Source organism: Arachis ipaensis, chromosome B3 (genome assembly GCF_059453495.1).
Source record: "Arachis ipaensis isolate K30076 ecotype BB chromosome B3, ASM5945349v1, whole genome shotgun sequence".
NCBI lineage: Eukaryota > Viridiplantae > Streptophyta > Magnoliopsida > Fabales > Fabaceae > Arachis > Arachis ipaensis.
In genome coordinates this window covers 13,797,030-13,813,933 of record NC_142438.1, presented here as the reverse complement: position 1 = coordinate 13,813,933, position 16,904 = coordinate 13,797,030, and the positions used below count along the sequence as shown (strand labels likewise).

At 33.4% G+C, this 16,904-nt stretch overlaps 2 protein-coding genes across 13 annotated transcripts; both read right to left on the bottom strand.

Annotated features, from left to right (window-relative positions):
• Positions 1-10,814: 10,814 nt before the first annotated feature.
• On the bottom strand, positions 10,815-11,357 carry LOC107629699 (photosystem II 5 kDa protein, chloroplastic). The gene has a single exon (XM_016332560.3). The coding sequence runs from the start codon at positions 11,269-11,271 to the stop codon at positions 10,942-10,944; it is 330 nt and encodes a 109-aa protein (XP_016188046.1). The 5' UTR covers positions 11,272-11,357; the 3' UTR covers positions 10,815-10,941.
• On the bottom strand, positions 10,815-16,236 carry LOC107629698 (uncharacterized). Of its 12 annotated transcripts, none has more exons than XM_088509138.1 (14): positions 16,081-16,160; positions 15,905-15,954; positions 15,490-15,743; positions 15,241-15,367; positions 14,796-14,920; positions 14,612-14,681; positions 14,404-14,506; positions 13,433-13,550; positions 13,272-13,353; positions 13,067-13,128; positions 12,750-12,822; positions 12,546-12,626; positions 12,248-12,328; positions 10,815-12,063 (listed from the first exon to the last, which is right to left on the bottom strand). In XM_088509138.1, the coding sequence occupies exons 3-14, from the start codon at positions 15,696-15,698 to the stop codon at positions 11,896-11,898; spliced, it is 1,299 nt and encodes a 432-aa protein (XP_088365264.1). In that variant the 5' UTR covers positions 15,699-15,743; positions 15,905-15,954; positions 16,081-16,160; the 3' UTR covers positions 10,815-11,895. The 12 variants fall into 12 exon arrangements, with proteins under 12 accessions (XP_088365264.1, XP_088365266.1, XP_088365265.1 ...); XM_088509134.1 differs by having other exon boundaries at positions 11,711-12,081; positions 15,905-15,963; positions 16,097-16,189; XM_021118205.2 differs by having other exon boundaries at positions 11,711-12,081; positions 16,081-16,168.
• Between the last annotated feature and the right edge of the window lie 668 nt (positions 16,237-16,904).

The window sequence follows — 16,904 nt, the reverse complement described above, 5'->3', positions numbered from 1 at the left end:
TTGTATTATATCCTATTAGATCCCACTCTAATTTTATTCGCAAATTAAATTTTTTTACTAAAATTCAATTGTATCCTACTCGCAAGTTTATAATACGTGACCATAATCCTATTCGTCTTCAACCTGCGGGTATCTAACCCTATTCACGGATCATAAAACAAATGCTATATTTAATACTCAGATGAGATATTGAAATTATAATTTGATATTTATATATCACTAAATAAATTTGGTTTTTACATAAACAAAAATGTTAAATCTTCAATTGAAGATCTTAATTTAGTAATTGAAGACTTTTATGATAAATTAAGGATTCTTAATTTGACATTTACTCCGGACATATATATATATAATTAGTCGCCGTAGAGGCTAATGAGTTATAACCAAGGTTCTGAAAATCGGACCGGTCATCAAATCGCTCTAGTTACTGGTTTATTGGTCTAACCAGTCCAACCGGTGGTTCAACCGAAAAAATCGTTTTAGAATAGAATAATAAATAAATTATAAATAAACATCCTAAAATATAATTACAGTCTGATATAAATCTTAAAATATATTCGAAATTTAAAATACTATAGAAAATATCATCAACCAAATACATATGATCTCATCAAAATCCAAACTCAAAAGTTAAATAGTAAAAAAGTATATCTAAATATTAAATCCCAACATCATGATTTATCAATCATCAAAATCCGCAATGATTAACCATATTCTTAACCTAAAGCAGGAGCCACAACACAATTAAAAACAGATATAAAATTAACAAAATCATACCTAAATTCTGCCTACAGCATTCAACAATATTGCAAAACAGAGTAGGTTTCCAGCATTAACAAAACAACAAAATACTAAACATAGTAACAGTTACATAACAGAGTAAATTTCCAGCATATTAGGTGTTCTAGACTAAAACAGAGTAACAGTTACAAAACAGCAAAACACTAAAATAGCAATATTAGGTGTTTTGGACTCTGGTTGATACAAATGACATAACAGAGTCAGCTTCCACTTTCCAGCATTAGCAACCAATCCATACATATAAATTTTCACAGCAATCAGAACCATACATACAAAGAAGACCGAAGAACGAAGACCGAAGACCGAAGACCGAAGACCGAAGAAGAAGAATTGAAGAAATATGGAACAAAAATTGAAGAAGAAGTTCAGAGAAGATGAAGACAAGGAGCACTCACCTGGGTTCAAGGAAGAAGCGGGGAAGAGGAAGAAGCGGCGGTGCTGAGGACGACGGCGGCGCTGACGACCTCAGAACGGCGGCGACGATGGAGGGCTAGGGTTTGTGGTTCCTTTGCTTCAGAGGGTTAGGGTTCGGCGACGATGGAGATTGGAGTGAGATGAATGAATGGGGGAAAGGGGGGTGGGTTCACGAGTGGATCGGTTTTTTTTTTGTTTTAAAAAAAATAAGTTAAAAAACGGCGTCGTTTTGGGGGAATCGGCCGGTTACCGGTCCGGCCCAACCAGTCGGTTCGACAATTTTTCACCAATTTTCTCTCGAGCGGTTATAGGAGGAGGACCGAACTGCTTGCATTGCCGATTTTTGATTGAACCGGTTCGACCGGCCGGTCCGATCCGATTTTCAAAACCATGGTTATAACTCAAATGACATAGTCTCTCTACATTTATTTAAGAGATCTTGAGTTTGAACCACTCTATTTTTAATTAAAAAAATAATCGAATAGAGTTGAATCTCATCTTATATCCTATCCGAACCACTGATAAACATGTTCCACGCTCAACCCGACCCACAACGGATCGGCAGGTTGGGTGCGAACAGCTACTAATTTCATGTGTATTATTTCTTTAATAACCGACTTTTATAACTTTCACGGACTGGCATTAATAAACCTCTAAAGGTGTGTTTAGATGAAATATTCTTAAATTTTAGTATATTTTAAATATAAAAAAATTAAATGATGTAGTTAAATTTCCTTTCATTTCAAAATGTTTTGTTTGGTTGAGTTAATTATATTGAGCACCGCTAGGGGGCTAGCAGTTTTCTAACTTTTGGGTCAGCAAACAACCAGCATTAGTAATTTTATACCTCAAACAAAATAAAGCCCAAATGTATATAGAGAGCGTGTACTCATGCTCCTTTACCACGCTCTCTTCTTCTTTCCCAAAATTTTACACAGTCTCTCCTCTACACTCTTGCGCGCCATCATTGTTGCTCTCAACGCTGGAGGACGCTCAACACGAATCAGCATTCTTGAGCTCGCTGTCCATCCCAAGTAGCATCTCCAATAGCAGCGGCGTTACTCTCTGCAACAGCATCTCTCAGCTCTCTATCCATTCTTCTTCGTTTCTAGTAATGCGTGATGCTTCTGCAAGATTAATCTGAAGGTTAATGAGTTTTGATTTTTGTTCATTTATTGCTTTCTTCAACTCTTACCTTCTTGCTGTCCATCAATCTGTATCCATTCAAAACATGCAACGAGAAATTCATAATGGCACCCAAAAATATTACTCAATGTTTCCTCTCTATTCATGAAAAATCTTTAAGTACTCTATAATAAAATTTCTTTTGATTTTGATTTTGATTTTGATTTTGATTCATCATATCTAGTTTATGAAACTTAGGTACTTTTAATTTATAAATCTATGAAAAAATTCATTAAGTTATTATCTCAGTTGTTAGTAGAGGTTTGTTGTGGTAGAGCTTTGGAAATTGAAGCTGAAGTTTAACATGATAAGACGCAACAACACCATTTTTATGAGTAGATTGCCCACCACCTGTTTGAGAAATTACCGCAATGCCACAAGCAAATGCAAAAGAACCTGTCCCTCCAACAACCCTTAACTCTTTTCTTCTTCTACCTTTATTATTACTTTTCTGGGGTGATACTTTTTATTTAGCCTGAACACTTAATAGTAATAGTGTACTAACAACTGAGATAATAACTTAATGAATTTTTTTAAAGATTTATAAATTAAAAGTTCCAGCAATATTACTATTATGATTCATCTGCATTCAATGTCATGTGTTTTTTATATGTATTTGTGTTAATAATATGTTTCTTAATAATATGCGGTGATTATTTGAAATGGAAAAAGATCCAGATATTAAGATGCCCCGAAGAAGTACAAATACAAAGAAATCTGAAACAGGAACTAGAAGGAAAATGCAGCAAAAAACTCTTGAAGAACTAGAATCTCGGGTATGCACCCATTTCTTCCGTAACATTGCACACCTTTCTGCTGAGATAGTTCCTAACATCTTTTTCCATTAAGTTTATCTTAGAGAAACCCCCCGCTTCACCCACCAATACTTGATATGTTTTGCTTGGTCTCACACCTGCTTCATTATTCCTCTCAATGACTCGACACATGTGCATAGTCATCACTCTATTACATGTCAACAGTTTTGCCATCTCTGGATCACAAGGATGTGAATGATCCAAACACACCTTCGATATAATCCAAAGACCTTCCTTATTCAACCTAATAGAAATCCTTGCGAGGAAATTGTAGTTGGTTCTAAGGTTGGTCTTTTCTATTGGGAAAACTCTAGACTTGCGTTTCCCCTCCCTATTGCAAGTGATCATTTGATTCTTAGAAACCTTATCTTTACCAACTCTTCGGGTAAACCTTATCTTAGTAACAAAACCAACGAGCTTGGCATAATTCTGATAAAATTGATTTGCATCTTCAATGGTTCCAAAACACATGCCAACCTTGGGCACATCCTGTAAAAAAGTTAGCATACATCAGATAGTAAATCAAAATCTCATTAAAGTAGGTGCAAACTATGTTAAGTCATGTGTGCAAAATCTCATTAAACTGGGTGCAAACTGTGATGAGTACGTAAGGTGTGCAAAATCTCATTAAAGTGGGTGCAAACTGTCTAATTCATGTGTGCAAAAAATAACTATATTGGATGCAAACTGTGCTGAGTAAAATGTACAAAATCTTATTAAAGTAGGTGCAAAATGTCTGATTCATGTGTGCAAAATTACAAAGGTAGTCCCCTGTTTAATGTTCATACAATATTATAATGTTCTCTAACTACTAACTATTTGTAAAGTTAGAATACAACTTTTTGTCAAAAAAATAGCATACCTTTTTGAATCCCATAACTACTCATCATGAGTCATAAGATCATAAGAAACATGTCATACTACTAAGTACTAAATATTAATCTCTTTCCTTCTCTCTCTCTCTCTCTCTCTCTCTCTCTCTCTCTCTCTCTCTCTCTCTCTCTCTCTCTCTCTCTCTCTCTCTATATATATATATATATATATATATATATATATATATATCCAGATATTTGTTTGTTCATCCCTCTATTGATTGCACTTTTTTACTTTAGTTACTTTTAGGCTTTTATGGAACTAACTGTACAAAAGAGAATGCAAAACAGGACCCTACAACAACAGACCGCATTTGAATGCATCATAAACCCAACCAAAACAAAACAACTACATAAAACACAACACTACCTATTAACTAGCTTAGCCTCACTTTCCTAACCCTTGGAAATTATGTAGCTCCAACCCCAAGAAAATCATAGAACATGTTTACTGTTATAGAACAATTACAAATTTGATGCTTCTACTTCTACTTCAGGTTCTTAGCATCTAAGGTTAGATTAGTTTCATTGAGCATGCATATTGTCTTAGCAAGAATAGAGGAACACCTTTGAATGAGGGCAGAGCTTAAATGAAGGGCCACAGCCAAAAAATAAGGAAAGGGTTTTGGGTGGAGAATTTGTACATATCTAAAAGTTTTACATGGAAATAGCAAAATAAGAAAACCATTACTCCTAAACCCAAATATCTGAAAATTGAAAGTTGAGTTGAAAGTCCAAAAAGCACATTTCTTATTGCTAATTATTAAGAACAAATAGTGGATATGTATATGAGAAGCATGCAACAATTCACAGAATCCTTAGCAAGAATGAAGCTACCTATGGAAATTGACAAATCTGAAAGAAAAGATCAAGATTGTGGTGATGTGATTCAAAATCATGAAAGAAGCAATAATAACAACATCATATCAGAAATTGATGATGTTAGTAATAATAGTAAGAAGAAAAAAGATGGATCAAGAGTGTTTTATGGTAGCAGGGCATTTTTCTAAAACCATTATTCATTACTCAGAAACAACAAACAAGAAGCACTAACATTTTTTATATTTTCTGTCTTAGTCATTTCATCAAACAGTTGGTTTGCGTTAATTGTGAATTGTTGCATTATGAAAATCAAAAGCGAATAAGGTATAATTTAGATTCTGTACATTCAATTTAAACTCTATTATGAAAGACAAAAACAGCATGCTTTGCAAGCTCAGAAATTCATAATCATAATCATCATTGTGTTCGTTGATGCACTATGAAAATCATTACAAAAATCATGAAATTAGAAGAGGGAGAAATTGCTTACTTCAATATTCTGTTCTTCTAACACTAATTCCATCATTGACATGGAGCGAGAGAGTGAAATTCTGAGTTGTTCTGCAGCTGAGAAGGAATGGGCGACAGAGAAGAAAATTTATCCAAGAGTAAAAGGTGAAGCTTCAAGCTTTGTCAATGAAACTGCGATCATAGAAGAGCGTATCCGGCTAGTTCCTTGGAGAGGAGCGTGAGAGAAAGTCGTTTGTGATAGCGTGAGAGAAAGCCGTTTGTGATAGCGCGTGAGACAGTCCTAGTATAAAAACGCATGCTGGCTGAATGATGGTTAGATCTTGATATAAAAACTCTCAGGGACCAGCAAATATATCAAGATCTAACCATCATTCAGCTAGCATGCATTTTTATACTAGGACTATCTCACGCGCTATCACAAACGGCTTTCTCTCACGCTCCTCTCCAAGGAACTAGCCGGATACGCTCTTCTACGATCGCAGTTTCATTGACAAAGCTTGAAGCTTCACCTTTTACTCTTGGATAAAATTTTCTTCTCTGTCGCCCATTCCTTCTTAATTGCAGAACAACTCAGAATTTCACTCTCTCGCTGCATGTCAATGATGGAATTAGTGTTAGAAGAACAGAATATTGAAGTAAGCAATTTCTCCCTCTTCTAATTTCATGATTTTTGTAATGATTTTTATAGTGCATCAACGAACACAATGATGATTATGATTATGAATTTCTGAGCTCGCAAAGCATGCTATTTTTGTTTTTCATAATAGAGTTTAAATTGAATGTACAGAATTCAAATTATACCTTATTCGCTTTTGATTTTCATAATGCAACAATCCACAATTAACGCAAACTAACTGTTTGATGAAATGAGTAAGACAGAAAATATAAAAAATATTAGTGTTTCTTGTTTGTTGTTTCTGAGTAATGAATAATGGTTTTAGAAAAATGCCTTGCTACCATAAAACACTCTTGATCCATCTTTTTTCTTCGTACTATTATTACTAACATCATCAATTTCTGATATGATGTTGTTATTATTGCTGCTTTCATGATTTTGAATCACATCACCACAATCTTGATCTTTTCTTTCAGATTTGTCAATTTCCATAGGTAGCTTCATTCTTGCTAAGGATTCTGTGAATTGTTGCATGCTTCTCATATACATATCCACTATTTGTTCTTAATAATTAGTAATAAGAAACGTGATTTTTGGACTTTCGACTCAACTTTCAATTTTCAGATATTTGGATCTAGGAGTCATGATTTTCTTATTTTGCTATTTTCATGTAAAACTTTCAAATATGTACAAATTCTCCACCCAAAACCCTTTCCTTATTTTTTGGTTGTGGCCCTTCATTTAAGGCTCTACCCTCTATTCAAAGGTGTTCCTCTATTCTTGCTAAGACAAGATGCATGCTCAATGAAACTGATCTAACCTTAGCTGCTAAGAACCTGAAGTAGAAGTAGAAGCATCAAATTTGTAATTGTTCTATAACAGTAAACATGTTCTATGATTTTATTGGGGTTGGAGCTACATAATTTCCAAGGGTTAGGAAAGTGAGGCTAAGCTAGTTAATAGGTAGTGTTATGTTTTATGTAGTTGTTTTGTTTTGGTTGGGTTTGTGATGCATTCAAATGCGGTCTGTTGTTGTAGGGTCCTGTTTTGCATTCTCTTCTGTACAGTTAGTTCCATAAAAGCCTAAAAGTAACTAAAGTAAAAAAGTGCAATCAATAGAGGGATGAACAAACAAATATCTGGAGATATATATATATATATATATATAGAGAGAGAGAGAGAGAGAGAGAGAAAAGGAAAGAGATTAATATTTAGTACTTAGTAGTATGACATGTTTCTTATGATCTTATGACTCATGATGAGTAGTTATGGGATTCAAAAAGGTATGCTATTTTTTTGACAAAAAGTTGTATTCTAACTTTACAAACTAGTTAGCAGTTAGACATTATAATATTGTATGAACATTAAACAGCAGTTAGACATTATAATATTGTATGAACATTAAACAGGGGACTATCTTTGTAATTTTGCACACATGAATCAAACATTTTGCACCTACTTTAATAAGATTTTGTACATTTTACTCAGCACGGTTTGCATCCAATATAATTATTTTTGCACACATGAATCAGATAGTTTGCACCCACTTTAATGAGATTTTGCACACATGACTTAACATAGTTTGTACCTACTTTAATGAGATTTTGATTTACTATCTGATGTATGCTAACTTTTTTACAGGATGTGCCCAAGGTTGGCATGTGTTTTGGAACCATTGAAGATGCAAATCAATTTTATTAGAATTATGCCAAGCGCGTTGGTTTTGTTACTAAGATAAGGTTTACCCGAAGAGTTGGTAAAAATAAGGTTCCTAAGAATCAAATGATCACTTGCAATAGGGAAGGAAACGCAAGTCTAGAGTTTCCCCAATAGAAAAGACCAACCTTAGAACCAACTACAATTGCCCCGCAAGGATTTCTATTAGGTTGAATAAGGAAGGTCTTTCAATTATATCGAAGGTGTGTTTGGATCATTCACATCCTTGTGATCCAGAGATGGCAAAATTGTTGACACGTAATAGGAAGATGACTATGCACATGTGTCGAGTCATTGAGAGGAATGATGAAGCAGGTGTGAGAACAAGCAAAACATATCAAGTATTGGTGGGTGAAGCGGGGTTTCTCTAAGATAAACTTAATGGAAAAAGATGTTAGGAACTATCTCAGCAGAAAGGTACGCAATATTACGGAAGAAATGGGTGCATACCCGAGATTCTAGTTCTTCAAAAGTTTTTTGCTGCATTTTTCTTCTAATTCCTGTTTCAGATTTCTTTGAATTTGTACTTCTTCGGGGCATCTTAATATCTGGATCTTTTTCCATTTCAAATAATCACTGCATATTATTAAGAAACATATTATTAACACAAACACATATAAAAAACACATGACATTGAATGCAGATGAATCATAATAGTAATATTGCTGGAACTTTTAATTTATAAATCTTTTGAAAAAATTCAAGTTATTATCTCAGTTGTTAGTACACTATTACTATTAAGTGTTTAGGCTAAAGAAAAAGTATCACCCCAGAAAGTAATAATAAAGGTAGAAGAAGAAAAGAGTTAAGGGTTATTGGAGGGACGGATTTTTTTGCATTTGCTCGTGGTATTGCGGTAATTTCTCAAACAGGTGGTGGGCAATTTACTCATGAAAATGGTGTTGCTAAGATAATAACTTAATGAATTTTTTCATAGATTTATAAATTAAAAGTACCTAAGTTTCATAAACTAGATATGATTAATCAAAATCAAAATCAAAAGAAATTGTATTATAGAGTACTTAAAGATTTTTCATAAATAGAGAGGAAACATTGAGTAATATTTTTGGGTACCATTATGAATTTCTCGTTGCATGTTTTGAATGGATACAAATTGATGGACAGCAAGAAGGTAAGAGTTGAAGAAAGCAATAAATGAACAAAAATCAAAACTCATTAACCTTCAGATTAATTTTGCAGAAGCATCACGTATTACTAGAAACGAAGAAGAATGGATAGAGAGCTGAGAGATGCTGTTGCAGAGAGTAACGCCGCTGCTATTGGAGACGCTACTTGGGATGGACAGCGAGCTCAAAAATGCCGATTCGTGTTGAGCGTGCTCCAGTATTGAGAGCAACAAAGATGGCGCGCAAGAGTGTAGAGGAGAGACTGTGTAAAATTTTGGGGAAGAAGAAGAGAGCATGGTAAAGGAGTGTGAGTACACGCTCTTTATATGTATTTGGGCTTTATTTTGTTTGAGGTATAAAATTACTAATGCTGGTTGTTTGCTGGCCCGAAAGTTAGAAAACTGCTGGCCCTTAGCGGTGCTCTTACTTTTATTACATAAGATCTTTTTAAAAAAAATAACTAAAAAAAAAATCTTTTTTAAAAGCTCACCCAAATAAACCCTTATTCCATCCAAACACTCTAAAATTTAAAATTTTCTTGTGGGATCATTCATCATCAAAATTCTCATGGATTATTCTATTTTTATTATATATCTTCTAATAAAATTTATAATCTCTAACATTTGAATTCAATTTTTTTTAGTGTAAAAGGATAAATTAATAGATACATTATTAGTTCTTTTAATACATCAATTACTTATTATTGTACTAAGGTACTAAGATGCACATACAAATATAATTATGTTTACTCATCATAGCTAGTAAGATAACCTATAAGCTACTTAGTGTTTTTTTTAAACTATCAAAATAGTATCCAAAAATTTCGCATTAACAAAAGTAATCCAAAAGATATAAACGACACTCTTTAAAAGATTTTAAAATACAATAAAATAATTAAATATTAAATATATATTAAAAAAACTATAGAAATCAAATTTGATGCAATTTTTTCAACTTTAAAATTTGGTAATTTTATATTAAGTAAATTTACTTTTTAAAAAAATTGTGAATGACCAAGTATTTTGAAAAATAAAAAAATCTAAAGATTAAATTTGTTATGATTTTTTGTGTGCATATTCAAATGTCACCACAAAGATTTAAATCAAATAGATATATTGTCTATTAAATACAAAAGTATTTTTTGCCACTTACAAAAAAATAATATTTATTAATTATTTTTATCGCATTTTTAAACTATTGAAAAACTTTATTGTCGTTCAAATATTTAATGATTAAAAACTTTCTGATACTATTTTAATTAACAATTTTTTATTTTGAAAAATAACATGCATTATTGAAGCTACTAAGGGAACGTAATGAAAGTTAGCAATGAATTGAACCAAATTACTAAATCAAGTATTTGTTCCTTCTTTTTTCAACATATTAATGAGATTATTTAAAAAAAATAAAAATAAATAAAAGATATTTACCAATAATTGATGTGCGAACATTGGTATATTTTGAATAAAATGTTATTTGAAAGACAAATTACGAAACTTGGTTGATTCAAGTAATTCAACTTTTATTCTCTTAACGAAAGGAAAAAAAATAGTATTGGAATTCGGAAAAATATTAGATCAACTCTACTGTAACCAAATGACATGAATCCAATAAATCCTGAAAATTGGTGATGTGAAAATAAATTGTGTACAGGGGGTTATAGTTTTAACTTTTAAGTTCTTGTTATTATCATCTTAAGTGTTACGCTTAAGTTTGGCTAAAAAATATTATCCTTATTGATGGGGGAAAAAGTTGATTTAAGTTTCATGAGAACATTAGAAACAGTTCCTTTCTACAAACGGCTTCTAGTAAAATATCACAATATAGTCTTCATTCATCTTTCTATAAAGCAAATCTAATATTTCTTCTATGAATTGGTTCCAACTTCTTATAAATAGAAATTTAACTAACCATTTTTCCTTATTGACCATTAAACTAAGAATACCCAAAGACACCAAAAAATAAGGCGCAGTGATTCTTTCATGAACAGCTAATGCATAGAATCAAAGAGAATCATGTGAAATCAAAGCATTACATTACATTAGAACCCCATCACTCATTTTCAAAGCAAAATACAAGTGAAAGAAAATCCTATAGTACTCTCATTTGTTACAAATCCTAGCTGTAGGCATGGTGACACAGATTGGTGCATAGGCTTTCTTGGCTTCTGGGGTGCCACGTTTTGGTTCATCAGCCACAGCCATGCCAGCAACAGAGCAAACAGCAGCTGCAGCTGCAGCAAACATCATGTTCCTCCTTCCATTGTTGTTGCTTCCTTCCTTGTCCTCATAACTTACCTTAACCATTTTTTCACCTTCAACTGCTTTGGCAGCACTTGCTACAACCACCCTCCTCGGGGTTGCCACCGGAGACCGGTTGCTGAGGGCTGAGCTGCCAAGGAATGATGCTGTCATGGTGACTGATGATGCCATTGCTGCAACGTTAACCTGAGCTCTGAAGTCTGAACTAGTTAGTAGCTTCTCTACCCGGCAAGTAGTTAAGTTAGATCATAAAAGAAATATATGGAATGTAAGTCATAAAGAAGGAACTAGTTGGGACATCCACAATCTTATCTAGTTTATGAGTGTGTCCAATAGATTATTGCCACGTTGAATAATTGATCCTTTGGAAACATGTGGCCTTGAGAAGTTTAGTGTTATGAAATGCTGACTAGGACTTCGGAGGATCAGAAAAATGAGGATTGTATTAGCTTTCAAATTTATATCCCCCTCCCCTTCCCTCTTCTTTTTCTTTGTCTCTTTTTTATTTTTTCCAAAGGAAAGGGGTTTGAGCTTCTTATCTGATATAAACTACAAGTAAATATGAACCACCCAACATTATATTTAAACACCCCCTAAAAGATTCCACAACTAAAGCAAACCCCACAAGGAGGAGGAGGCATGGATTACATTTCAAAATCAATTGCTTACAAATAGATAACTAATGAATTTATCTTGTATTAAGCTGTTCTGTTGAATGATACTATCATTTTCATTTCACAAAGATGGGGAAAGATGGTAACTACTAGAACTTGGGTTTGGGAACTACATGCAAGCCTAAGCGCATAAAACGATCTCTTCTTCTCTTGTTCTGTAAGGAGGAGGCAGTAAACTATCTATGTTGGCAAAAAGATCACCACGGCCAGGCGGTGGTTCCACAGCAGACGAATCCAATACCAAGTCAGGAATTGCTACAAGGGTTTCTTCAAAAAATGATTCAATTGTCTGGATAGCACAAGAATTCTGTTAGCATATGAAACAATTAATACAAAAACTGAAGATATTAAGGAATGGATGTAACCCAAGATCTTAGTAATCCAATTAGAGAAGCATACAAGAATTTCTCCTTTGATTAACTATTTAAGTACTTTATATACAGAAGACACATTTCGTTGGGCATCAACTTTACCGTGCAACTTCGGAAAGCAGCATCTGCTTTGCGCTTCCAAAGTCCATTTCCAGGTGCTGAATGGAAAAGATTGAGCAAAGGCTGCAGTAACAGAATAGATTATATCAATATAATAGCAGTAAATTGCTGGTGAAAATGTGCATGTCATATATAGCTTTGTAAATGAAATGGAAGAAAAGAAAAAAAATCTTAAAACAAAACAGAAACCCTTCAATGAGAACAGGTAAATGGTTGAAACTTGAAAGTAGGAAATTGACAAATTAGGAAACTAACTGACAGAGTTACATATCCCCCTCACCTTCACAATATCTCGCACAGTTGGCTTGTGCCCATATTTTCCCAACACAGAATCTCCATAGACTTGATATTTTTTGAGTACCTTAATTATATGAGAAATAAGCAATTAAAGGGAAAAATAATGGGAAACTCAGTAATGTGAAAAGGTAACTATCAAAGTTGGAGAGGATGTAGCAGTGGAAAGCCAAAAATTCTGTAAATGAACCTGACGACGTGTGAGACCACTGCGTGGTGCACCATAAATTGCAGTATCAACATGTCCCAAAATATGCCATGGACTGGTATGATTATCAACAATGTTATTCAAGCCACCATGTATCAATGTACATTAGCAACAACAAGAAGGTTCAACCAAGAAAACATTTCGAGAAATATACAACATTTTCTATTGTTTCACATAACAGTTTAAGCTTTTAGAATGGATTTCTTTTTCCTCTTTTTATAAAAAAGCAGCATCTTGTTTGTTTGAGTTATCAAGAAAGCCAAACACGGAAATATAAAATATTTGTTTATAAGACATACTTATTGTATGCTGCACGTCCAAGCATAACACCATGAGCACCAGCTTCTCGAGCTGCATTGACCTACAATCAAAATCCCCATAAAACAGGTAAAGGCCCTGAACAGTATGTATATGCTTTAAGAGAATGGAGTACTGGAAAATTCCTTTAAATACTTAGGAATATGAGTCAATAAACAAAGACTGATCAGCATGACAAGAGTTCACCTCATCAATACCAGAAATGCCACCATTGATTGTAAATGTTAAGTCAGGAAAATCACGTAAGAGGCCATAAAAATATTCATATCTGCATTAGAGAGCATGAAAGATCATTGGTGACCCAATATATAATATGATTGCAAAAGTCAATTTCTACTAGAACTTACTTTAGTGGAGGAATATTCCGATTTTCAGCTGGGCTAATGCCATTGAGCAATGCCTTCCTTGAGTGAATTATGAAATGCTTAGTGGGAGAGAAAGACGAAACATTGTAAATGAAATCACCTGCAAAAAAAAAGTATGTTAAATATTTTATTGAATGAATTATAACTAAAATCTAAATACCATCACTAGCAGTGTATAATAGAGATCCATTTAACTTTAGGACAACGGTATTTGAGCATATTTAAGAATACTAGAAATTTGCAAAATAACAGGGATTAAAAGAAGCAATTGCTGAATTGGCGGTGCTCAAACTGCTATATGCTATATTATAACTATCACATTATTTGATCCATGTACATAATCCCACTTATTGAGAAAAGGTTTTGTTGTTGTCACTGTTGGTCTTGTTCAATTGCGTTATAATGATTAAGAAAATGGGTAGAAGAAATAAAAAATAATATTGATTTCAGATTGGCATAAGTTATCATCATTAACAAATGGGTGAAGAAACAAAAAATAATACTGATTTCAGATTGGCACAAGTGACAAGGAAAGGTTTTATAAGTTTGTTCTCTAATCTATTCTCAATTGAAGATGCACAAATCTACTAAGGGGTTAGCAACCCAACTCAACCCCATTGTTACTATAGCAATCATGATTTCATTTGCAATACTTCCTACCACCTCTTGGCATGTCACAACTGGCTTCTTCAACTCATAATTTTGATTTAATGGTAACAAGAAACAGCAGCAATTTGAGATATTAAGCAGTGAGCATCATGTACCAAATCCACTGGATATCCCCTTTTTAATTACTTTATGAATGCAAGATATTGAACACTATTCGAGCATATTTTTAGCTGCAAAAGCTCTTGAAATATATCATAAACTAACATATATCAGGTTTACTCGAACCCAATTCATAAAATCCTAATCTTATAGTTTTTCAACTATAATAGCAAGAAGAATCTTACATAGCTGATCATAGGAATCATGATCATCCACTCCAATGCGACATTTGACACTAACAGGTACATTTGTGTTGGCAGCAATTGCCGACATAGCTTCAGCAACAAACTTTCCTTGAATAAATTAGATTTCAATATCAAAGTGAATTGATGGTGAAGATTTGTATATTGATTCTGTTTGGATCTCATATTTAATTAACAGTCATTTTCTAACCTTTGGGTCAAGCATAAGGCTCACGCCAAAGCATCCATGTCCAGCTACCCTTGGACTAGGGCATCCACAGCTGGTCATTAAAATTAAAATTAAACAACAAAAAGGGAGGGTCTCCATCAGAGATGTTGGCATAAATCAGTGAAACTTTTAAGTGAGATTTAAGGTGAAAGGAAAATATACGAACTTTAAATTGATCTCATCATAGCAATAAGCATTAGCAAGTTCAGTTGCTTTTGCCAAATTTTCTATATACCCTCCGATTTGAAGCACAATGGGATGCTGATCTGGAGAATATGCCAAGAACCTGTCCTGAGCAGAATAGAAATAGAAATAAAACATAAAATGTAATCATTAGTTGTTCAGTAGCAATTCATACAGAAGTGATAACGTTGCATATCATCCCAACGATTTTGGCTCTACACAAATACATACACCCAGCATTAAGAGATAAGCAGTCAACTTCTAAGCTAAATTTTAATCACTACTAGTTAGGCAATATATTTTACCACAGAAAACTCAGACAACAAAGTGACATTACACAAATTGCAACCATGACATTAGTCTTATAGCACCAGAGCTCCTGGTCTTTTTTGTTTTCTTTTAATGAGTAGAGTTTTCTTTACAGTTACCAGGTTGTCCTTTTGATGAACAATCGTTTCAGCTGCAATCATCTCAGTGTAGAGCCAAGCATGCTTCGATATGAGGCGTGCTAGAGTCCTATAGTGATTATCCGTCCAATCCATCATTGGAGCAACACTGAAATAGTTCAATTCAACCAACAAAAAAGCAATACACAAAAACAAATCAGGTCAATAAAATCAGCATACAAATAGCTAGCACAACCAGATAGCTGAAAATGCAGAAACCATGGTACCAACCTAAACCAAGGTGGAAGATACTGTTTTGCAACCACCCCATTTTTTCCATTTGATTGTTCTCTCCAACAAGAAGCAGAAAACAACCTTGAACTTCGCAAATTCCCACGATATATGCTACCAACTATTGGGAATCTGAAACTTTTTGCAAAGACATTTGAGCCTATGGGAGCAAATGAAACTCCCAAGGAGTACCCTGCAAACTTCATCATCCCTTTTCACAAACAAACCATAGCCCCGGTTGGTGTCTCTGGCACCTGTCCGTGAAAACAAAACAAAACACCTCTTACGTGGTATTTAATTGAACTTGTACGGTAACAATTGCACTTAACCAAGGTAATCAAACTCAAGAGTTCACACAAACTCGTATTAGCTCAGGTTAAATTAAATCGCAAAACTCAACTATTAGAGTGTTAACCTCAATTTGGGGACCTAAACCAGTAGTAGTTAACTTGGGCTGGCCGTTAACTTGATAATCTTGCAGTTAAGTGGAGAAAAATAAGCAGAGTCATTTTATCGAACACTAGATATGCGTAACATAGTTGTATGGAACAATATGCCAGGAGAAGCACGCAGAAAGAGGAGAAAATTTACACAGATTCTGCCTTGCCTTTCAAGGAATGAGCTCGGAATAGTGTCTTCTGTGACTCTCTTTGTAAGCTTATCCGCGAGTTTGTTTATTGGAAACTTTCAAGACTTCAGGTGTACTTGTACCCTCCTTCCTCTTTGGCTTTTCAGAAGGAAAAACATAAATCTAAACAAAAAATTGTTACACAATATTTTTTTTGGACTGAACATAACAAAAAAAAAATCTAAGATAAAGAGTAGCACTCCTCTCTAATAATAATAATAATGTCTAAAGGTGTGTTTAGAAAATCCGTTAGAAGGAAAGAAGCACGTTTAAATTTCTTAAAAACTTCAACTTTTGGTTTAGCAAATTTTTTTCTCATCAAGGCAGAAGTAATTTTGCTGCCAAAATCATGTTTACTAGAAGCAACTATTTTTAACTTCTGCATTTTCTTAACGGGCTTTTAGCCATAGATACTAACCATTTATTTATATTTTACCAACTTTATCCTTTATATATGTTATTGTATTATTTATAAAATTCTTATTATTTCTATTTATATGAGCTCTATTTTTTTATTATTTATTATTTATATTTTTTTCAACTGTTTGTTTGACATTATACACTTTTATAATTGTGATTTTTGTATATTATGTTTGTTATTATCTTTTTATAATATGATTTATTGATTTTATTAGGTAAAGTAAATTAAATAAAAAATTAACTATAAATAATAATAATAGTAAAAAATTATAACATACTAAAAAAAGAGTACTAAAAATACTAAAAATATATTATATAAAAAGATCATCAAGAACTTTCAGATTTGTTTCAATCACTATAAAGTAAA